This window comes from Diuraphis noxia, unplaced genomic scaffold (genome assembly GCF_037042655.1).
Source record: "Diuraphis noxia isolate RWA-SAM2 unplaced genomic scaffold, SU_Dnox_SAM2 contig0003, whole genome shotgun sequence".
NCBI classification, from domain to species: domain Eukaryota; kingdom Metazoa; phylum Arthropoda; class Insecta; order Hemiptera; family Aphididae; genus Diuraphis; species Diuraphis noxia.
In genome coordinates, this window is record NW_028301713.1 from 10,853,050 (window position 1) to 10,878,928 (window position 25,879).

The 25,879-nt window shown below is 27.6% G+C and overlaps 2 protein-coding genes and 1 long non-coding RNA gene across 6 annotated transcripts; 1 reads left to right on the forward strand and 2 right to left on the reverse strand.

Moving 5' to 3' along the window:
* Window positions 1-1,768: 1,768 nt before the first annotated feature.
* LOC107165602 (uncharacterized) lies at window positions 1,769-9,590 on the reverse strand. Of its 4 annotated transcripts, none has more exons than XM_015513925.2 (6): window positions 9,530-9,590; window positions 8,861-9,142; window positions 6,014-6,928; window positions 5,526-5,839; window positions 5,294-5,460; window positions 1,769-4,898 (listed from the first exon to the last, which is right to left on the reverse strand). In XM_015513925.2, the coding sequence occupies exons 2-6, from the start codon at window positions 9,118-9,120 to the stop codon at window positions 4,725-4,727; spliced, it is 1,830 nt and encodes a 609-aa protein (XP_015369411.1). In that variant the 5' UTR covers window positions 9,121-9,142; window positions 9,530-9,590; the 3' UTR covers window positions 1,769-4,724. The 4 variants fall into 4 exon arrangements, with proteins under 4 accessions (XP_015369411.1, XP_015369412.1, XP_089079960.1 ...); XM_015513926.2 differs by having other exon boundaries at window positions 9,440-9,577; XM_089223834.1 differs by having other exon boundaries at window positions 9,373-9,570.
* Window positions 9,591-14,368: 4,778 nt separating this feature from the next.
* Window positions 14,369-22,283, reverse strand: LOC107165604 (uncharacterized). Its single transcript, XM_089222440.1, has 6 exons — window positions 22,096-22,283; window positions 21,535-21,797; window positions 16,882-18,153; window positions 15,432-15,745; window positions 15,192-15,358; window positions 14,369-14,963 (listed from the first exon to the last, which is right to left on the reverse strand). The coding sequence occupies exons 1-6, from the start codon at window positions 22,096-22,098 to the stop codon at window positions 14,787-14,789; spliced, it is 2,196 nt and encodes a 731-aa protein (XP_089078566.1). The 5' UTR covers window positions 22,099-22,283; the 3' UTR covers window positions 14,369-14,786.
* Window positions 22,284-22,694: 411 nt separating this feature from the next.
* On the forward strand, window positions 22,695-25,879 carry LOC149056706 (uncharacterized). The gene is made up of 3 exons (XR_016190789.1): window positions 22,695-23,023; window positions 24,194-24,331; window positions 25,661-25,879. It is a non-coding gene; the product is annotated as an uncharacterized LOC149056706 (long non-coding RNA).

Genomic DNA, 25,879 nt, shown 5'->3' on the forward strand with positions numbered 1-25,879 from the left:
AGTAACCCACTTGTAACCTACTGTACAACAGAGCGATATCCACGACTTACCCGCCTTTTTTATGCTTGTTTTGCATATTTTGACAAATTTTTTAAATTTAAAATTAAAAACTATACTTACTTATAACTATAACATATACATATTTTAATCGATCGAAAAAAAAATATAATAATACCTACAGTAATATGCAATCTGCAAACTACCTATCTCTCATACCTTGTTATAATTTTAGATTCTGAACGAAGTGATGAATGTATTGATTTTACAATGATGTGTTTTTTTTTGTGTCTGTGTACAGGATAACTAGTCGAAATAATGCTTCAATTTCAAACTTTGGGGGTGGTTTCCGATGTAAAAGTGAATATCCTTGGTGCATTATTCAGGTCCAAAGTAAACATTTTCCAACAGTTTTCAAAAAAATCGGTTTTATTATATGGTTGTAATTCAAAAAAACTAATTACTGTAAATACTTGAAATTTTCACCAAATGTTTATGTTAGTGTTATCTATATACAGTTTAATTTTCAAAAAATGTTTAACTTTTTTTGACTTATTTATAGACCACTGAAATTTTCGACTATTTTGAGAATTTTTTTTTGAATTGTCGGTAAAAAAATGTTGGATAACCAAAAAAACTTGAAAATAGAATACAAGGTTCCTCATGAGTTTTTCTTATTGTAGCTAAAAAAAATTAAAAATCGTTAGTCACAATTTTTTTTTACAAACGTTTATAGTTCAAATTTTTACGAAATCTGTCGAAAACGCGAAAATTTGCAAGTAATTTTGAGGTTGAAAAATCATAAAATTTTTAGTGTTTATAACTAAGGATTAAAAATACAACACTAAGTTTTTATATAAGTATAAATGATACTATAAAACCTAAAAAAAAAAAATTTTGACTATGAATTTATTTTATTTTTCAACTGCTATTGTTACAATATGTTAAGAGCATTGTATTAAATTTTCAAGCTTTTCTGCCTAACAAATACATTTTTATCGATATTAATTTTTAAAAAAATAATAATATTTGAAAATTTAAAGTGCCTAAGAATAGTTCAAGTTAAGTCGAAAATTTTTGAAAATTGCATGGTGGATAGAATATACTTATAAAAACATTCGGTGAAAATTTCATGTATCAATGGTCATTTGTTTTAAAGTTACATCAAACACCAAAATCGATTTTGTCGAAAAATGAATGCGCGTAAAATTTCCCGTTTTCCCCTTAATTTTTAGTTTGTTTTTCTAAATTATTTAGAAAAGTATTAAGAATTTTTTACTTGTGACTCCTCCCAAGTACCAACTAGATTCACTTTCTGATCGAAAGAGGTACTGAAGTCAAAAATCGAAGTATTTTTACTGCCCCAAAACATGATGACAGACACAAAAAAAAAACACACATTATGGTAAAATCATTACATTCATCGCTCCGCTCCGAATCTAAAATAAGTTTTCACAATATATTTATAAAATGTATACCTATTTAAATTCCATATTTGGTAACTTTATTAAGATTTGAATTAACTCATAAATATTTAACAAGATATTACAATATTGAATTTACCAATTACACATAAATACATAATCTAAATAAATTAAATAGTTTATGCGGTAAAATACTGGTTTTTTTCGGTACTTTATTTTATATAATTATTGTACAATAATGGTGTAGCCCAAATGTATCAATTATAAAAATATATTCTTCTTATTAATTGTTTGTTTATAAAATTAAATAACATAAGTGACTCTTCTGGGATACAAATATAACATAATTTATCATTGAGTAATTCTTTATTTTATTACTAAGAAATACAAAAAGTAACCTATATAGTAATCTATTAATAATAGTTTAATTTTTATTTCAAATTGTATATAATAAAGAAAATAATATATTTTAAAAACACAATTTTTTGTTCGCTTTACATCTAAAATATCATGCATTTATTGTTAAAAAAACAGCTAAATATAGAATGATACAATTACAGTGTCCATATTCATTATTTCAGAAAGTTTTTAAAATACTATTTCATATATTAATCATTATTTTTAATTTAATTTACTTTATTACTATATGTTTTTAAATCTATATTTACTGAGTATTTCGTTTTTTTTTTTTTTTAATCAAATTTCCATCAAGTAGTTATAAGTATTTACAGTTTATATGAGGGGAATAGTGGTACATATGTACCCCTTAAAATGTCCGTGCACTATATTATTATTCTCTTCATCATAACATAACAATACTTATAAGTTATAACTACTTTACAGAAATTGAATTTAAATTAAATACTCAGATAATATGAATTTAAAATATACATTCAAAAAAGTTTTTAAAAAATGATAACGATAAAATAGTAGATACCAAAAAAAAATACTTTTGTTCAGAAATTATTTAAAATCATATCAAATTAAAGATTATTTTTTTGAAAGTTTTAACTTTTTGAAATAATAAGTGTTGACACAATTAATGGATCGTTTGGTATTATTAATGTTTTTTTAAATATAAAAAGTTATCTAAAATAGTGTGTGCGTGAGTGTGATTACAAATGTGTCATAATGGTCAATTTTCTGTCTTTTAATTTTTTTCTGAAACTAAAGCTTTGTTTAAAAATTTCACTGCTGAAAAAATTCTTAAGTGTATAAATATATTAATCAAAAACATTTTATCAAAAGATTCACAGGAATGATTCAAAAATAAATTTTCTAAACTATCTTACATAGGCGGATCCAGAGTTTTATATTTGAATGTGCCCGGCTCTTTTTTGTATTTATTTTTTTATATTACAGAGGGAATGAGGCTATAAACATAGATAATTTAAGAATGGATAGGACATAAGAACATAACCTCAAAAAGCCTCATATCGTCTTTCTCTCTTTACTTTCTCTCTTCCCCAAAAACTCACACGGCCTCATATGGAACTGGTATAGGCATGTCCTATCCATTAGGGCTATAAACAAATCACATCATAATATTAAATAATGCAAAAAATAAATGAAATACAAATTACCAAAAGTATTATTATTATTAGTATTTTTTTATCGTTATTAGTTATCGACGTCGATTTCCAAGAAAAGGCAATATTTTTTCGCTAAAAATAGTTACCACCGCCATTAGACTGACCGTGACGTTTTCGTATTGACGGCAATAACATTGAATAATAATATCATTTAACAATAACGTAAAACAAATACGTGTAGAACTGTAGACAATAGACAGTGTAGTGATTTAAATTCGTCATTAATAATGGAAAATAACAATATTATTGATAAAACAATTCATGTATTTATTACTTTTATTAAATATTTTATTATTTCAGACATTATTTCAAAAAATATTATTTTATTTGTATTTATATTATATAGGTAATTATTTAAAAATTTTTTCACTTACACCTATATGGCTATATTTATATTATATAATATGTATTTTTATACTTAGTTTTTAACATTATTTATATTTTTACCAACACAAAAGTGATTTTGTGAAGTTGATTTTTTATAAAATATTAATAAATTTTATTATAATGGAAAAGAAACAAAACAAAAAAAAAACTGTAAAAACATTTTTAACTACAGGTGATTCTTTTATCATGAACCACTCATTATTTCAAAAAGTATCAATGTTTTTGAAAATATTTTTTCACAAAGTTTCATGTTTTTAAAAAAACAACGTTTTTATTAAAAAATTATATTTTTTATCCTTATAATTTTTTAAGTTTTTTACTTTTTTGAATGACAACCTAGAGTTTTAATTTCATTTTCCAAAGCAGAATATTTTTCTTAGTATTTTGATACGTAAAAATCGAATTTTGGACGAGTAGTTTATGAGTTATAAGTATTTAAAGTTTAGAGAAGTGGTTTAGTGGACAAACATTTTGCGGGGCCACTCCACTTATCAAAACTTTAAATACTTATAACTCATAAACTACTCGTCCAAAATTCGATTTTTACGGATCAAAATACTAAGAAAAATATTCTGCTTTGGAAAATGAAATTAAAACTCTAGGTTGTCATTCAAAAAAGTAAAAAACTTAAAAAAATTATAGGGATAAAAAATATAATTTTTTAATAAAAACGCTGTTTTTTTAACAACATGAAACTTTGTAAAAAAATATTTTCAAAAACATTGATACTTTTTGAAATAATGAGTGGTTCATGATAAAAGAATCACCCTGTATACCTGTTGTCTAAATAGATTATAGACAGTCCTAAGTCTGTTAATATGGGAAGGAAAATGTTAATATAGTGTAGTATTTACCAAAAAATATTCAAGAACTCATGTTATAGCAAAAATAATTCAGGATCAAACTAGTGTAGTACCTATAAAAATCCGGGACCCAACTAGTATAGTACCTATAAAAATCTGGGACCCAACTAGTGTAGTACCTAAAATAATTCAGGACCCAACTAGTGTAGCAATTTTAAATACGGGATGTTGGGAAATGATGGGAAATTTGGGACTAGGATGCAGCCGTTTATATGCATTATATTTCAAGCAATAATTATTATAATGATAACTATTATCGTTACAAACTTACAATGGTAATTATGGTTTCTATGATTTGAACTTATCAATGCTATTATAACTAAAATAGCAGTTATGTACGTATAAAATCGTATAAATAGACTTGATATAAAATAAATTAATATGCCCATAAAGATTCATTTGAAAACGTTAGTATGTATGTAGGTTTTAAATTACATACACATTATCTTTAAACAGAAATTTTAATGGCCCTTTTCTATTTCATTTTTAATCCAATACACGAAACCGGCAACGTTAACATAAGCTGCAGGTATATCTGCCAAACCGCAACTGATACCCCAAGCCACGATACCAACTTGAACTAAACGATCTGGCTCATCTTTGTATGGACACATTAATGGACTGCCGCCATCGCCCTGCACCCAACACATATAATATTGATTTAGTTAGTCCAAATATTTAAATATGTTCAAATGACAAATTATTACATTCAAAAAACATTCTGAGTAAAGCTAGTTAATAGTACCAAAATATTTTTAAACCAATATAATAACTATATAATACTATGATTTTATGAAATTAATTAATAGCTGGTTTATTGACTATACTTTTAAACACACTTGCAATAATATTATAATAATAGATTGTTATGAAATATAATTATCAACTACACTGGCCCTTATATTTAAAATTAAAATTTATGTATAGGTACTTTAGGATTATATTAATTCAGCCAACATACAAATATTTACGTTCCCACTTAGTCGCTTCAGTTACAATCAAAGACTTAAGTAAATAAGTATTATCTTACTTTACACGTATCTTTCCCTTCTTGACCACCAGCACATATGAAACTATCGTGCAATACGAATTTTGGTCCAAGTCTTGTGGCCCTAAGAGCGTCCATGCAGAGCGTCCGAGGAACAATTGGAAGATCAACCTTTTTCAATATACTGACTTCGTATTGGCCAGTTTCTCCTATAAAAATAAAAATAATTAAATTAATAATTATTGTATTTTTTTTATCAAGCTTATCTACATACTAGTTTTTCCCGATTCTGTTTTCTTAACAATTGTGTAGTTATTATAAAAAACAGTTTTACCCCAACCACTTGAGTAACACTTATCATTTATAAAAATATCATTTGTGGCAGGTAAACATATAGGTTGGATGTTTTCTTGTAAAGAAAATGAGTCTACGGTAAAAATTAAGGCCACATCATTATAAATTCCATTGGCGCTATAATCGGGATGAGTGACAATTTTGGATACTCTACGATCTTGATGGTGAAGTATTTCTTTTTCTGTTTTTAAGTCCCATTCACCTGCACGAACGACCAAAGTCAAGATATCTTCCCTAAAAAAAAAAAAAAACTATATTTAATTTAGGTATCAAACTTAAATCTGTGTAACATTATATAAATGTGCTTATCAGTTATTTATGTTAAAATAATAGTGTGGATTTTTTGAGCAATATCTAATTTTTAATCTAAATGTATATATCAATAATAAGAGGTAAAACAATAATTACTTTATCACGCAATGAGCGGCTGTTAAAATGACGTCTTTCTCGATTAATGAACCCCCGCAATGCAACACGAGTTTTTTTTCTCCGTCTTTAGATAATTTTTCTTTGAATATTGCCACCATTGATGGAAATTCACCAAACTCCGATTCATTATCGATTGCATCTCCAATTTTGAAACCAATTCCATTTTTATTCCAAGTACCACATTGACGTTGGTCAACTGATGTTGGATTATTAGAGGTTTTGTCGGGTTCTGTCGTAATAATATGTTCAAGAGTAGTCGATTTGTCCGTCACTACATTTGAATGATCTACGATCGGATCTTTAGTAAGATGCTCAGTTTGGCTTTCAAACGGCTGGTTAGAAGTACCATCTGTTGGGCAAACGCAAGGTTCTTTAACATATTCTTTTGGGTCATCCGACGGATTCTTAGCAGAATCATCTGTTTGGCTTTCAGATGGATTTTTATTGTTATCTTCATTATAACTAACATTTGGCTCTTTAGTAAAATCTTGTTTTTGATCAATGAATGGTTCTTTAATATTTTCTTCTTTATGGCCGTCAGACTGATTTTTAGTAGAATTATCTGTTGGGCCGTCAGATGAATTCTCAGTAGAATTATTTATTTCGCTTTCAGGTGGATTTTTATTGTTATCTTCATTATGGCTAACATTTGGCTCTTTAGTAAAATCTCCTTTTTGATCAACAAATGGATCATTAGTAGTTTCTTCTTTTTGGTAGTCTGACGGTTTCATAGTAGAATTATCTGTTTGACCATCAGATGGGTTATTAGTAATAGCTATTTGGTCAATACTAGGTTCTTTACTATAATCTTCGGAGCTAGAGTTTTGAGTTGAAGTGATTTTTGAATCATTGCAACAAATATCCAAATAACTTTGACACGGAGCTACGTTTATTCTGAAATGTAAAAATGTAAAAATAAGACTTTTTACTGTATTAACATTTTTACAATCTCAATTTTAAAATAATATACGATTATCTATTTATGAATAAAAATCCTGCAAAATATTATGAATTTTAAAGCATTAAAATTTCGTTATTTTATGTTGTAAAAATATTTAATTAACCCGTGAAAATTAGTTCTGCTTTGAACATTTTGAACCACGTATACAGATAAATTATTTTTAATAAAAATCACTGTATTCAAATTGCCGATCAACGTTTAATGTGTATACATTGCTATATTATTCCACATCCTCATTATATATGTATAGGTTATTGGTATATTTTATAGTTATCATCCGTTCCTTGTTTTTTGAACGAAAAAAAGGTGAATTATGAATACATAATTGTTTTTTACAATATCAAATTTCAATAAACGGGTAAATTGTACAATATTTGTAGAGTTTAGAAAATAAGATTATGGATCAAGACTTAAAAGTTAAATAAGTCATGTTTCGCTAAATGTATGAATACAAAATAAAATGTATAAAACTAAAATTAAATATAATCGAGAATATTAATTTTATGAATTATAATGTTGATTCAATACATAAAAATAAACATAATTATGTTGTTATTATACAGGGTGTCCCGTGAGGATTTACCCATTGCAATATCTCCCAAAATAATGGTGATATCAAAATTCTGGTTTTGTAATAAGACTCGCAGGGATCAGAACTACAATTATTTCATATTTTAATTGATTTTAACGTTTTGGTAAAAAAGTAAAAATTATATTTTTTATTTGATTATTTCCAAAAAAATTAAAGATAGCCATTTTGTAGAGTTTATTTTTTTTAAGATATTGACGTTTCAAAATTTTATTTTCATTAATTTCCTGATTTTTAAATACTTTTTTAGTTTCGAGAAAAATTACGAATTATTTAACACCGTAATGTTATCAAACATGTGACCCGCCGCGCCGCTTGCATTCCCATACGGCCAGCCGAATACCTTAAGTGTTATTAACTATAATCATATTTTATTTCTTCAAAACTAGAAAAAATATTAAAAATCAGGAAATGAATGAAAATAAAATATTAGGAACGTCCATATTTTCAGAAAAATAAACCCTACAAAATGGCTATCTTTAACATTTTTGGAAATAATTAAATGAAAAAATACATTTTTACATTTTGTACAAAAATATTAAAATAAATTTAAAAATAGAATAATTGTACTTCTTATCCCTCTGAATCTTATTATAAAACCAGAATTTTAATATTTCCATTATTTCGTGAGATATCGCAATGGGTAAATCCTCGCGGGACACCCTGTATATAAAAATAGTGTACGTATGAAAAATAAAATAAATATTATAGATGTATAACGAGAAATTATCTTAAAAACTACATTAATAATCATAGCTGACTATAATAAAATAATATTTATAATACATGTGATATATTATATGGTGTATCAGAAAAGACTGATAATTAAAGTGGTTAACTTATTAAGTAATAACTTTTGTTCTTTTAAATTAAAATTGATTAGAATTTAATAGTTACGTATCACATTAATGATTAACTACATTATAATATTAATGTCAGTTCTTTCCATCACACTAGCCATTAGGTACCCATTTTTATTCTAAAAATGCAATAATGCATTCTATAAGTTCAACATCAGAAATGGATAAATATGCAAAAACATTGAGGTACCTTCTCCATATTTTAGTAAATAATATCGTAAGAAATATCGTGAATATACACATAACATTTAACTTAAAAATTTTATAATTTAAATATTATTTTCAAGAGAAACGTATTTAAAAAAATAAAAATGTCAATATATTCAAATATAACGCAAAGGCCGTACTTATATTATTTTATTGTTGAAATTGGAGTATGAATTGTGATGCCTATTTTGCTTCTTAGTCGTTCTTACCTTATATTAATGAGTGCGTGGCCTTCATAGTCCGGTACATGGCTTTTGCACATATGATAAGGTGTGCAAATACAATCTTGATCATCATTTTCATCTGATAGTGTGGATGTCTCCAAAGCGGTCGTTGGATTGAGGTCTGTTGAGGACTGTATATCGTATGTCGGATAGCTGTCTACTGTTAGTTGTGGACTAGACATTTGTGCGATTGCCAATGATGAAACCATTCCAACAAACAACATCAAACCAAAAATATACGTCATGGTGTAATATTCTGTGAACTACCTATGATAAAATAATATTTTAGTGAGGTCGGTAAAAATTAAAGAATGATATGATACTAATTAAAAAAATTTTGATATTATTTCAGACGACTATCTACGTTATTTTCTAATCAACCCAAATGTTATATAGGCTTTTTATTCGTTAATATTATTTTAAAATGTAAAACACAACCCTATTCTTATATTGTCTGCTGCTTTAAAAGTATTTTATATTTCTCACAGTTAATTTACCATCAATAACACAATTTTGCAATAAAAAAATAAGAAAATTCTATTTTATAAATACTGATGGACTCACGAAAAAAAAAATTATCAACAAAATGTGCTTTTATTTTGTCTAATAAATAATGTAATTCATATGAATTTTTTTTAAACCATTTTCACGCACATAAAATTCCTAACCAGTTGCTTCCATTGCTTCCTCATCAAAAATAAGTTCGGTAGTAATATGATGTGCACATTTTATAATATTTTATGTATTCTTTATAACCTGAAATCCTTGAATCCAGTTTTTAAGTTGTACACAGCGTATTTTTTTTTTATAATTCAGAATTCTTTCTACGTCATGGGTTAGTTGATGAATTGGATACTATATACCAGTTTTTATCCGTCTAATACCTCAAACATCAAAACATAATTTTTGCAATACCTATATACACCGTGATAAATTATTGTGTCTCGTTCTTCTGTACGCTAGGTGTCGTGACTTGTGGGGGTCACAATCGATTAATTAAATTTTAATGCAATCATAAAAAATAATTTTATAAGAAAAATGATTTTTAGTAAAGACAATCGGACAGCTGCAGATAACCCAATACGCATATACCATCAAACATATTATATGATATATTCATTATATTGCTATGAAAGTAATTTATTTTGCTAAAATAGTATATTACTATTTAGTATACATAACATAACCTATTTAGAATTAATATTTGCCGAAAATATTACATTTAAAAAATTACAATTAATGTGTACATAAAATATAATAATATAACTAAAATTATTATTCTTCGTTAAACTATCTAATTTTGCCAAAATTTTAAGGCAAATTTTATCTTAGCTAGAAAAATATTTTCATAATCATTATACATTTTTTAGAAATTTTGGTTCAATATGTCAATATATAACACTTATAAGAATCATAGTACTAATTTTTCAAAGTTTATTAATAAAACTTGAAGATTTAATTAATTTGTTACAAAAAAATAATTCATTTTCATGATTTTGACGAATTTTTTGAAGATTTAACTTCAAATGGCTGCATATAATATGTATATGATGAAATGTTTTACCAAGTGAACATTTCTTATAACAGACATTTAAAGAAAAAAAATCTAAAAATACAGAAAATACAGAAAATATCACACATCTATAAATAACTCAAAAAATTTCGAAAATGTTGCGAAATATTAAATTTACTGTAAATTCTGATATAAATCCTTAGCGAACATTTAAAGTACCTATCTATGGTTATTTGTGTTTAAAATAATGACTGAAAACCCGCAATTAAATTTACTTAAAACTTTAAGGTTTTATATAATGTAGGACAATTTTCTTTTATTTATTTATTTTAAGCTATCGCTTAATAATACGTATAAAACATTTTTTTTTACATTTATTAGAAAAATATACAATCTGTAAACATAAATTACAACAAGCATATAAGCGAAAAAATACATTGGGAGTGAATGATTGAGGGGAGTAGTCAATAACACTCGACATGCAACAAAATATGGAATATAATAAATTTATTTTTATAGCGTGAATATTTCATTTTATTTTTAAATTTACATCAATTATAAATTATCGCCACCGAATCGTTCTATTCCTAATGTTTGGACCTCACATAAAAATATAATGATGAAAGAGAAGTATTAAGTACAGAAATGATTTATGTGAAATATGTTAAATGCGGTGTATGTAAGAAGGTCGATGATCCGTCCGAATGATGAGGTTTCCCAAAAAGAACATGCACAACGACCCCTGCCACCATATGCAGTACACCAGTGATTCCCAACGTGGGCGCTACCGCCCCCTTGTGGGCATTTTTTATTTTGAAGGGGGCGTTTTTATGAGGGGGCGCTCATCTATCATTTAAATTGTTTTTGTTTATAACTGATTGTAATGAAATGCATAACTGCGTAGAATAAATTACCTAATGTAATCCACAGAATTATGTAGGTATAATAGGATATTTATAGACACTTAAATAGTATCAAAACAATTATCTTATCGGACTATAGATTCTAGGTACTAGGCAGGTACTTGACGTCATTATTGTCTTATCGGAGTTATCGTATAGATTCTTGTGTTATAATTTTATATTAGCAAATTCAAAATCAAATTATATAATTATTAATAATTAGTAGGTATTTAAATTTAAAATTAACTAAATTGTAGCGTTAAGTGGCTTACACACTAGGCGATTAATCGCGCGCGTACGCGTTTCCGAAACGCGAATGCGTACGCTCGTCGTTTTCACACTGTCGCGTTTTTATTATTAATCAGTCACTATATTACGCACCTTTCCATTGTTTGTATAAATTCAAATTTTTTTTAAGAAATCTGATTTTAATTACAAATCAAATTTTAATAAAAAAATCGAAACGATTCTAGTTTAGCAACCTATCGATTTAAAAAAAATTTTTTTTCCAAAATGTGTGTTCGAGCACCATCGACATTTAAAATTGCTCACTATTACGCGCCATTGTGGCGCGTGATGTTGCCAACATTGCTTACAGTTGGCCAGACCATTAGGCCGCCCAGACGGCCGTTGATGTGCGGCCTGCGACGCTCCGTCGCCATCTTTATCGTTTTTTTTATTTACCGATTGCTGTGTCGGTCCGTTACTGTTTTCATAAAAAGGGATATTCAGAATATCAAATCAGAATTTGAATACTATTCAATATAATAGAATATCATATTCTTCGTATCATTCTTGTGTATAAGTGTATTTCGTAAACCACGTTTTCACTCGGAAACGGAAGTGAACTTTGAATAGTTTGAATTGTTTTTATCCGTTTTCATCTGTCTTGCATCCTAAAGCCAGACACGGCAGATCAGCCACAAACTAGCAGTTCAGCTACACCGACGGCCAGACCGGCCATACAAATAGTTCTGCTACACTGACGGCAGATCCGAGATCGGCCATACCAGCAGTTCAGTAGACACCAGCCAGCTCCGGAATGGTCAAATCGTTGTTTCCCCAAAGCCTATTATTACTTTGTCACTAATCATAATATAGGTCTATATTACAGCCATATTTGAACAGATTATTTATTTTAGGAACTAAACTTGTTGTGTTCATCTTAAAAAAAAATACTTACAATTTATTATTTTTAATTTTTAGATTCTGAACGAAGTGATTTTTGTTTTTTTGTTTTTGTGTCTGTCTACCGCATAACTAGTCGAAATAATGCTTCAATTTCAAACTTTGGGGGTGGTATCCGATGTAAAAGTGAATATCCTTGGTGCATTATAATGCTCAAAAGTAAATATTTTCCAACTGTTTTCAAAAAAATCAAGAAAAACAAAAAAAAAAAAGACAGAAAAACGGGAATTTTTACGCAAAATCAGTTTTCGACCAAATCGATTTTTTTATATGGTTGTAATTCAAAAACTAATCACTTTATATACTTGAAATTTTCACCAAATGTTTATGTTAGTGATATCTATATACAGTTAATTTTTTAACATTTTTGACTTTTTTTGAGATATTTATAGACCACTGAAATTTTCGATTTTTATGAGAATTTTTTTTGAAGTGTCGGTAAAAAAATTTTAGATCACCAAAAAAACTTGAAAATTTAATACAAGGTTCCTTATGAGTTTTTCTTATTGTAGCTAAAAAAAATTAAAAATCGTTGGTCACAATTTTTTTTTATAAGCGTTTATAGTTCAAATTTTTACGAAATCTGTCGAAAACACGAAAATGTGCAAGTAATTTTGAAGTTGAAAAATCATAAAAAATGTTGTATTTATATATAAGGTTGAAAAATTCAACACTAAGTTTTATATAAGTTATGCTTCAAATATCTATAGATAAAATTTGATGCGTCATTATAGGAAAAATGTTTTGATCAAGTGTTTAAACTGAATGCTAGAGCCTAGAATCTACTTGAATCTACCACGCCACCTTCTCAGGTAGCATTAGTGATTTACAATCAAATATACCCAGATAATTAGATATTGCCAACTTCACGCACCTATACAAATATGGTATATGATTTCGTTATCGGTAACGTTAAGATGTTGTAAATAAAGTTCAATTTATATGTGATTCAATATTCTAAGTATGCAATTAAAGCATTTATGTGTATATTAAGTTGTATTATATTATTTAATTTCGCATTTATTGGGGAAAAATATATAATTCTATGTAGATAATTGTAATGTATTTCTATGCTATGAAAACCGTATGAACAGAAAATTAATTTGGCTTCTTGTGTCAACATTAGAAAACATATTCGTGTTACAGTGAAGTTAATTTGAAGGTACACTTGACACGTCATAATATAAAGGCTGAATGCTTAAGATTAATTAAACCTTAATTTAAATTGTACATGTATTATTTACTTAAATTATGTTATGCTAACTTAAATTTCGTAACTTTATAATAAATTTGGATTATAATATGGTTTGATGTGGGAATAAAAAAATAGGTTATTATTAATTGATTAATTTTTAATTACCAAGATTATTAAATTGGTAGGAGGTTCACGATTTTTAAAAGTCTTTCATTAGACTATTAGTGGTCCGTATTCAATAACGATTTAAGGACTATCTGGAATATTGGATTGATAAATTCGTAAATATTGTTTAACCTGTGTAGGTAAAATAGACTCCTGCTATCTGAAATGGAAAAACTTGTCCTTGTTAAAGCTCATATTTTTTTGAAAATTCCATAGTATAACATGCAGCTTTAAAAGTTTAAGTATATAATATGAGAAATATGTAGGTACTCTTTGCTTTAATCTAATTAAGAAAATAGAATAAAGTACAACACTACATCAAATTCATCTTATAGTTAGCATATTATTCTTTTGTAGTTAACACATGAAAGAAATTTATAAATTATATATTTATTTAGCTTTAAAATCAAATTGATCAAACGATTGACCATAGTCTGTAATGTTGGGAACTAGAGATAAATTAATAAATAATAAATATATAGATTATATACTATTAACTCAATATTGAAAAAAAAAAATAAACAACATAATGTTGTGCTCATAATATAAATTATAATATAAGTAATCCTTTAATAGTATACCTAATATATTTCGCATTTTACATACGTATGTTGTGTAATAATTCAACATTCAAAATGTAATTATAAAATAAAGATTATAATCTTGAACATAAAATTCTAAATATAGAATATAGATGCTTATAGGCAGTATAGTTACCTTCTAAATATGTCAATACAAAATAATAGATTCAAACAAATAATAATTATCGTTGCACGGCGTTTATGGTTAGTATGATAACTAAACTTCTGATAACAATTGTATAAAATCATGTAAATTCTAAATATTTTAACTTGGTATACAAAAAATTCGATTAAAAATTTCATTTCAACATTAGTAATGTAAGTACAATTAAGAAAATGTATACACACTATCTGTGAACAGAAATTTTCAATACCCTCTATTTTCTATTTCGTTATTAATCCAATGCATGAAACCAGCGACGTTAACATAAGCCGCTGGTATATCTGCCAAACCACAACTGACTCCCCAAGCGACGATGCCAACTTGAACTAAACGATCTGGCTCATCTTTGTATGGACACATTAATGGACTGCCACCATCACCCTACACAAAACATAGGTATTCTCAAGTAAATCGATGGAAAGATTTTAAAATATAATATCTATTTATTATAATGTTACTGTCATAGTTCTTGGCATAATTTTAAAGTTTAAGTGCATTTTAGGTTTTATTAGTTTAATTTACTACTAAAATCAACCATAAAGTATTTACCCCTATTTAGTACCTTAAAGTCACAATCTTAAGTAAATAAACATTTAAATATTATCTTACTTTACACGTATCTTTCCCTTCTTGACCACCAGCACATATGAAACTATCGTGCAATACAAATTTTGGTCCAAGTCTAGTGGCCCTGAGAGCGACCATGCATTTATCCCGAGGAACAATTGGAAGTTCAACTTTTTTCAATATACTTACTTGGTATTGACCAGTTTCTTCTACAAAATAAAATATTAGATTTATTCTTGTTATTTTTTATTTTATTTTTTTTTATCAAGTTTATCTACATACTAGTTTTTCCCGATTCTGTTTTTTTAACAATAGTATAGTTATTGTAAGAAACAGTTTTACCCCAACCACTTGAGTAACACGCATCTTTTATAATAATATCATCTTTCGATGGTAAGCATATCAGTTGGATATTATCTTGTAAAGAAAACGAATGCTCGATGAAAATTAAAGCCACATCATTATAAAGTCCTCCTGAGTAATAATCAGGATGAGTAACAACTTTTTTTACTCTACGATCTTGGTGGTTAAGTATTTCTTTTTCTGTTTTTAAGTCCCATTCGCCTGCACGAACGACCAAAGTTGAGATATCTTTCCTAAAAAAAAATAATATTAAAACATCATTTTTTTAAGAAATCTACAGGTATAACTTAGTAATATACAGTACACACGCCGTTTATAAGACTCACTTTGGGACCAGTACCAAGTGAGTCTTATAAACGAATGAATCTTATAGGCGAAGTGGAAAAAAAAATTAATTACGTATTTAACAATTTTATTTTACTACATATTTTGCTTTAATTTTAATACTTTATTACATATTACATATTACATACTTATTATTGAATAAATTTAATAATCCTGATTAAAAAAAATAAAATTATTAAAGGTAAATATTACATAATATAAAAATTATAATGGATGTATGTATAATGTATTTATTATTTATTTTGAAAAATTATTTTTCAAAAAAATTTGTAATTTTAGTTTTTTTTTTTTTTTTTTTTGTTCTAATATTAATATTTTCTCTTTTTTTCCATCTATGGAACCACCCATCTTTCCATTTTTAACCTTCCCCATTTTTTCTGCCAATTCTTCAGCTTTTTGACGAAGCAAAGGACCTGACACACTAGCATCTTTATCTCTAACTTTTACGAACCATTCTTTCAATGCACGTTCAATTATTATACGTTATAACTGTTATTAGGTACCAACAGAAACTAGAAAAAATCAACACGAATATTATTTCATTTTTCAATACCAATTTATTTCTAAATTATAACCAAAAAAATTTATTTTCTACTATTTATTTTACGAAATTTGAGTCTTATAACCGATTTTTTTAAAAATGTATTTTGATACGTCCGGACCGTTCCAGACGATTTTGAGTTGAATAAGCGACTGAACCATATATCCGTGAGTCTAATAATCCGCGGCGTCTACTGTATTACTATATCAGATAAGAAATTAGTGTTAAAAATGTTCTATAGATTTTATAAGAATCATTTAATCTTTGATAATTTTTTTTAATGAACAGAAATATTATCATCGTTATATCTGTATAAATTATTGCAATTTATACTAAAGAAATAATTAATAAAATAATATTATATATAATATTATACTAAAAGTGTACACAACATATTATGTATAATGTTTTTATATGATATTCAAAATTATTCATAATTAAGCTGTTATTTAACTGTATAAAGAATTAGAGAAAAACAATTACTTAATCACGCAATGAGCTGCTGTTAAAATGACATCTTTTTTGATTAACGAACCCCCGCAATTCATTACAAGTTTTTTTTCACCATCTCTCGATAATTCTTCTTTAAATATAGCCACCATTGAGGGAAATTCGCCAAATTGTGATTCACTATCTATTGCATTTCCAATTCTGAAACCAACTCCATATTTATTCCAAACACCACATTTTTGATGTTCTTGATAACCATATGAGGTTTTATCGTGTTCTGTTATACTAATATGTTCATGAGAAGTTGATTTTTCTGTCGATCCATAAGAATGATTTGGTTCTTTAGTTTGATACCCTATTTGGCCATCATATGGCTTTTTAGTATTTTCTTCATTATGGCTGTCATATGGGTCTTTAGTATAATCTCCTTTATGACCGTCGTATGGCTTCTCAGTATATTCTTCTTTTGGTCCGTCTGTTGGCTTTTTAATACCTTCTTCGTTGTGGCTAACATATGGGCTTTTAGTAGAATCTCCTTTATGACCGTCGTATGGCTTCTCAGTATATTCTTCTTTTGGCCCGTCAGTTGGCTTTTTAGTATATTCTTCGTTTTGGCTAACATATGGACTTTTAGTGTAATCTCCTTTATGACCATCGTATGGCTTCTCAGTATATTCTTCTTTTGGCCCGTCAGTTGGCTTTTTAGTATATTCTTCGTTTTGGCTAACATATGGACTTTTAGTGTAATCTCCTTTATGACCATCGTATGGCTTCTCAGTATATTCTTCTTTTGGCCCGTCAGTTGGCTTTTTAGTATATTCTTCGTTTTGGCTAACATATGGACTTTTAGTGTAATCTCCTTTATGACCATCGTATGGCTTCTCAGTATATTCTTCTTTTGACCCGTCAGATGGCTTTTTAGTATATTCTTCATTGTTGTTAGCATGTGGGTCTTTAGTGGAATATCCTTTATGACCGTCGTATGGCTTCTCAGTATATTCTTTTGGTCCGTCGGATGGCTTCTTTGTATATTCTTCATGATGGGTGACATATGGTTCTTTAGTATAATTTTCCTTATAACCATCAGATGGCTTTTTAGTATGTTCTTCATCATGGCCTTCATATGGCTTTTTAGTAATATCTTCATGGTCAATATTTGGTTCTTTACTATAATCTTCTGGACCAACACAACCACATTCACTATCTGTGGTACCTGGACTACTTGGATTATACTTTTCGGTTGAAGTAATTTTTGTATCATTGCAACAAACGTCCAAATAACTTTGACACGGAGCTGCGTTAAACCTGAAAAGTAAAAATATTTTAATCAACTTTTAAGTATATTAAAGGGTAGTTAATATATACATGGCAATAAAAACAATATACGATTATTTATGAATAAAAAATGTAATGAGATTTAAAACATTAAAAGTGTGTTATTACAATTTATTAAATTAATAATTCTTCCTTACATCTTAGGAAACTTTTAATTTTATATTTTTGCTTTAACCAGGTAATAGGGTCCTGTCTGGAAATTTAATCACGAATACAAAAAATAAATATTTTTTGTACAACATGTTTTGTTTAACTTATTATGTTCAATATTAATAGGTAATAATCAATGTTTATGTGCATGTGTGTAAGCGATCCACAGCTAAGTATATTGGGATCTTGGTTCTAAGATTTGGTACATATAAGTGATAAACAATAATCTCATACTCAAGGATGTGCACCTCGAAGACAATTATTTAAATTCTGTATCTTAAAGAAGGGATCTCAATAGAATTGTTGGCTTCCGAAAAACTATCTTAGGGTGCAATTAGTTACATAAAATATCATAGTAATTAATAATAACTTATTTTAATTGTATATAACATTAGACTTGTGTTTTATATTTGGTCAAAACCTCTCAAATTATAGTGTGTTAAAAATATGTGTATTTTACAATCAACGGAGTTTTAGATACTGTATAAATCAAAAGACAATATTTAATTTTTCACAGGAAACGATTTGCGTGATCAGCTTTAATTAATAAACATATTTACTTTATAAAATCAAAGGCCTAAAATGGAAGACCTCTATGCACATCCACAGTTTTCGACCGATATTTATAACAGTTTCGTCAATAATATTCAGCAAGATTTTCAGTGTCTTACGCTACTTTTTATTACTTAAATTTACTTTTTCACTACGTAAATATTTAATATAATTGACTCACGAAAAAATATATTTTAATTTTATTGTAGACATGAGTTATAGAAAAAAAATATTTATTATATCACAGATATAATTTCAATTCTGTATTTTATATTTGGTCAAATCGCTATTGTCGTGATAATAATCAGTGTAGTCTACATTTATTTTAACCTAGTTAAATGTTGGGTAAATTCACGGGTTTTTAATTTTTCACCTGCAACGTTGAATTAGGCTAATTAATAATAAATAATAATTCTATAATATAAATGAAATAACAAAAAAATTATTTATACATAATTATATTATTTAATATAATTGCATTAATATACGGAATAAAAATATCATTTATTAGCTATATATATCAAGATCATTTTGAATTTATTATTTTCCACTTGTGTATAAATATATTTACTAGAGTAGTAATTAGAATAATTGCAAAATATTTAAATATGTTTGTTTTCTTACAATTGAACTTTTTTTATTTTGCAAATCAATTTTCGAATTTATCGATCATTTTATTTATTAGGATTAAAATATCATTATAATAACTATTATATTTGTTTTAAAATATTCAGAAAATAATAAATAGATATTATAACAATTAAAGTTAACATTTTATTAATTTTTAATTTTGTTTTTTTCATCATAGTTTAGTAACCAATTAATAGAAATAGTACCTACATAAAATACAAAATATTGCGAGGAAAAAATAATACATGTATAATCGAGGCTGAAATTACCAATGTATGTGTACATTGCTTAGTATTTTACGTTCTCATTACACATAAATAGAATATATAAGTATATAAATGTTTTAAGTATCTTAAATTTCAATAAACAAGTTAATTTTACACTTATGGGAGTGTTTAAAAAGTGAGTATGCTGTATGCATCATGACATATTAATTCCCTAAGTTTATGAATTTTAATTTACATTTATAGAACTAAAATAAAATATAATCAAAAATATTAATGATACTATGTTGAATTAATAAACTAACGTAATTATGTTACAAAATACTTGAAAATAGTACACATCTGAAAAATAAACGATTGCAATAGCCAATAGGCATAGATGAAATAGAATGCTGTCGTAAAAATGAGCTTCCTAATCATAGTAAATGATTATAATAATATAATAATTTAATTTTATATACGAAAATAGAATAAACAAAGCCATAATCTTTAGCGACTCTCTCAGCACATTAACCGGTATTCTAAATCTACACCAACCCGACAGCATATCTAGAAAAATCCACAATCAGATACACCGTCTCAAAACCAATTCACAGATCATCATTCTCTGCTGGATACCCAGCCACGTTGGAATCCAGGGAAATGAATTGGCTGATACGTATGCCAAAGAAGCCATCTCCTCCCATCTCTCTTACAAAATTCACACCTATACTCTTCACGATCTAAAATCCGTCATCGACAAACACATTTTAACCCAATGGCAACTCTCGTGGTCATCACTTCATACCAAGCTAAATAAAATAAAATCTACAGTTTCTCCATGGCCATTCTTCTCATTACCAAGACGCCAGGAAGTAATTTTAAACAGATTACGGATAGGTCACACATGGGTGACCCATAAACATCTTATGAACAGATCAGATCCTGACCAATGTCAAACTTGCGGTGAAACTTCTACGGTTGAACATCTAATATGCCTCTGCCGTAAATTCACCGACATCAGAACCAAGCTCAACATAGAAGATAATCTGGAAGAAGCTCTAAGTCCCCAGCCAAGCAACGTTGAAAAATTAATCAGTTATCTAAAACAAACCAAACTATACCAAATTATTTAACCTAGATATATCTCAACCTTTTTTGTTTATATTATTACCTTTGTTTTGTATATATTATTGTTAAAAAAAAATATTTATGTTAAAGGCCAATAACCTTTGTTGTTGAGGCTCATTTAAAATAAAAAAAAAAAAAAAAAAATAATTTAATTTGTATATTAATTGTACTAGTAACTAGTACCTTTTTACTACCTATTTAGACGAGGTGGCCGAGCGGTCCAACGCGTCGGCTGTGGCTCAGCCGGACCGGGTTCGATCCTCGACCATCGGGCGGCATTTTTCTCCGGACAAGTCATGGTGTCCGGAGAACAAGTGTCGCCATCCCCCACTCCGGAGCATGACAGAAACCTCGGGTTGCCCCAATAAAAATTCTGCCAAAACTCACCCACGTGTAACACACCTACCGTTCCATAAAACCTACAGTACTACCCCCTTCCCAATGGCCTAAGTTGCCGCAGGATAATTAAAAAAAAAAAAAAACTACCTATTTAAATATTACAGAGTTGTACTCAGCGTAGAACATTTTCAACCATGCCTGCATATTTATTTTCATAATTTAAGCTATTGTTAAGAAAAAAGAATTTAAAATAAAAACGTTAATATTTATATTTAAATATTACACAATGAAGTATAGGAATATTGTTTCATTTAAAAAATAAAAAATGAGATATTTAATGACTTACCTTATATCGATAAGTTCGTTTCCATCAGGAGCCGCTTTATAGGTTTTACATTTATGAAAAGGTGTGCATATACATTCTTCATAATTGTTTTCATCCTTTAGGGTCGAAGTTTCCAAAATGGTAGTTAACTTGATCTCTGTCGAGGACTGCAATTCAGAAGGCAAGAAGCCAACCACTGTTGTTTGTATAATAGATATTTGTCTTGGCGATGATGAAACAATTCCAGCAAACAAAATCAAACCAAAAATATGCATGGTATAATTCTGTAAACCACGGTAAAATAATATTATAGTTGCGGTAATAAATATGATAATACCTATCTTCAAAACTATTGAAACCATTTCAGACACGTAGATTTGTTTTCAAAATATCAAAATATTATTTTTATATTATAAATATGTTTAATTTACAAAAGTAATCACCTATAATCATCCTTACTTTGATATAATATAATAAAGTTATTTGATAATTATTTTAAAGGTATTTAATGAAATAAAAAACACTTCTATCTTGCTAGCTACTAAATATTTATATTGTTCACATTTTACACAATTTACTTACCATGACTAACGTAATTTGCTCAATATAAAATTAAAAATATCTTATATATTTTAATAATTTCACGAAAGTAAATTTTTTACAAAAATGTTCTTCATTTGCCTATCAAATAATATAATTTATATAAATTTGTTTTAAAAATCATGTTTATGCACTTGCAATAAATTCCTAACCACTTGCTTCAATTTGTGTATCTGTATCAACAATAAGCTCAATAGTAATATGATATGTATATTTTATAATATTTTAAATATTCAATAATAACCTGAAATCCTTGAATCCGGTTTTAAAGTAATAACTAATAAACAACGTGTTTTTTTCTTTAGAGTACAAAATTCTTTCTACGTCATGTGTTTATTGATTAATTGCAGGATACTATACACCAGTTTTTCTCCGTCAAACACCCAAGACATTAAAACATGATTTTTGCAATTTAAAAAAATATTGTATTTATAATAATATCGTAACTTTATAATTATAAATACAGATATGTCTATATCACTGATATATTCAGATTTTAAAATGTATTAAAATTTCAACTATTACCTAATAATTATTGATAACTAATAAATAATAACATAATTTGTGTGGTTGAATTATGATTTGAAACGAATGTATTTAAATTGGTGTAATTATAACATTGTTTATAAATGTTTTTAGTATTTTTAATAATATAATCAACTAGTGGCTAGCTGAACCCGAGCACGCTTTCCCGGGGCGCATATTGATATGAAATGAATGCGAAAGTAAATTAACTTGATTATTATTGCGAGCATAGACTCATTAGAATCTGTGTCTAGCAAGTCAGTCACCTCAAGAGAAAATCAATTAACCTGCAATTTGCAATCGGTGATCAGCATCAATCAGTCTATATCATGCACACAATCCACTTAGATTTCGGATTAAACAGTCAATGACAGCAAATGTAACAGTAAGTGTAAATAGTTGCAATGAATTATATTTTTTCAAATCCGTAAGGCGATTTTACATTACACTCCTCTTGAATTGGCAACATAGTATAATTTACCGAAATAAAAACAAAATTTTTAAATTTTAATGTAGTGAAATATATTTATTAATGTGAAAACTTAATGATTGGGTTTAGGTCGTAGAGTATGTTAGTAAAGCATGTTAGTATAACAGTTGCGGGTGTCGAATTATAAGATATGAATGGAAGGTATCATATTTATTTTATAAACATCGAATATTATATGACCATTTATTTAAAAATTTTGGAGTGATTATTACCAACCATTATAGACACGATCCACTTTAAGAGGGGAGGGACAGAGCGTAGCATTTGTCTAGGGCCTCGCGCTTAAAATTTACGTTGAAAAATATTTTATAAGAAAATTATAGGCTATAGTTGACTATGGTTATTGTTTCAATATAAGTTTTGTCCAGAGCGTCGTAAAAGGTAGCGCTGGCCCTGACTATAGAGAGTGTCGAACATAAAAACCATACACGTTATTCGATTTGTATTCTTATATGGAGCCAGTCGTAGTATAGGTATTAGGTATAAAGTGAGGAGAGGGGCCCGTTAAAATATCAACCCCATCCTTTTGAAATAACTACACTTTACAAAAGAGTTATTGTTATTCCTTACAAAAGACATCATGATTGGTCATTAATTCATTATCAATATATAATTACAATATCTATCTAGACTTATTAAGTGATTCGCTTGTGTGGTAAGTGATCGGTCTAGGACATTTCGGCGTGGCCGTTTCGGCGTATGGCCGTAAGACCATTTCAAGAAATTAGGTAGGTCACTATAAAATATAAATATAACTTTTTTTTAACTGCGTGTGCTCTTAAAATACCTCTTTGCGCCACTGCTGCAAAAGAAAGTGTTTCGACCACTTTGTATTCTCCTTACCTCCTTACCTTAACCTTACTAAAAACTTATTAAAATTTTGATTGCTTGTGCCATGGTGACTTCTAACTACTGACTACTTGACTATCTTATATTAATCAATTATCGTCTATCGATACATCGTATAGGTTAACTACCTATATCTTTATTACTTATACTAATATAGATTATGATGTGTGACAGTATAATATATATATAATATATTATTATTATTATTATTTACAGTTCATACGGAACCGACGAAAGTGAGATTAATGCTAACATTATATTATCTAAACGCGATTAAAATATTTTTATGAAAAAAATAACTATACGCCGAAATAGACCCACGCCGAGATGGCCACGCCGAAATGTCCGGATCCGGTAAGTGATAGTCGGCCTAATTATAGTTTAAATATATATTATATTATTATCTACTAAACAAAACAGGGGACGTTATAAATTTAAATTAATTTACTTCATTCATTTTATATTTTATATTTATTCGACAAAATTCATTAAAAAAATATTCTACTCCAGTAATAAGTATAAAAAAAAACATACTAAATTGAAATATTTCAAATTTCAAAATGGTATACATACCTAATATAATAATATATATAATATATTGTGTAGCATTGATCTTAAAATATACTGATAAAAAATACAACTATTTATTTGAAATCACGATTAATAGTATAGTTAAAATTCGATAGATGGCATTGCATTATTAAATTGTAGTCAAAAAAATAATATCGTTATTTTGTTTTGATGATTATTATGCCTAAATAATAGGTACGAACACTTAATAATTTATAATTTATACTACAACGCACAACGGCCGACGGCGATGGCTTTCCTAAATATAGTAAATTATCAAAACCGGTTAAGATTTTAATATTTTATTATATTTTATGTTTACAATTTAATAATAAATTATGTTATTTAACTGTTATATACAAAATTAGTTGATTACCTACGATAACAAATTAAAGTTTCAAATGAATCAGTCATAATTAATAATTATTTCAAGTAGTAGTAAATAAGTTCACTATAATTCAATATAATAATAATTATCTTTCTACCCAAATGTACAAAATCTTAAAATCCTACTACACGAGTATTTATTATTACTAAAATATTAGTACAAGATATTATTTTATTATAAAATCAATGGTAGGTACATAATATGAAGAGAGAGAAAACTTAAACGATACCTACTTACATAATGATTGAAAAGCTGGAAGCAGCGAATTTATTGATTTAGTATGCGCTCGCTATTCGTTTAATTACCACACAGTTTTTCAAAATTGATCCAAGAATTGAAAAACTGGTCGAAGAAACTCAATCACAAAATTTATTGACTGTTCTAGTAATCGGAAACAAATTCTGAAAACATATTAAAATTCTTTATGAAGTTTACTTGAAAACTTTTCTACTTTTTTAAAATTGATTGCTCAAACCCTTCAAATTTCAATTTTTAATTTTTAATTTTAAACATTTTATAATAATAGTAAAATTAAGCTACAAAAATTAATTTAATAATGTGAGAAGGTCGTATAGAACAAAACTTTATGATGATTGATGAAATATGAATGCATATATATTTTCAGAATTTGTTTCCGATTAGTAGAACAGTGTGTAATATAATTGGCAAAAGATTGATACTTTTAGACAAAAAAAAAAAAATAATAAATAATGTTCATCTTGCAGGCGACGGTGGATATTTGACATGTGACTGCGCGTGCGGCCGTCATGGTCATAGATAAGAAATACTATTATTCAGCGGGCCGTAGTAGTCATGTGGGTGGGCGGAGGCACTTACACTTTTGACCGTTTAGTACAAACCCAAATACACGCCACGCACGCACACACTATGTCCATTGCCTTCAAACTGCCTATATTCAGCTCCTTAAAAACGATCGGTATCGA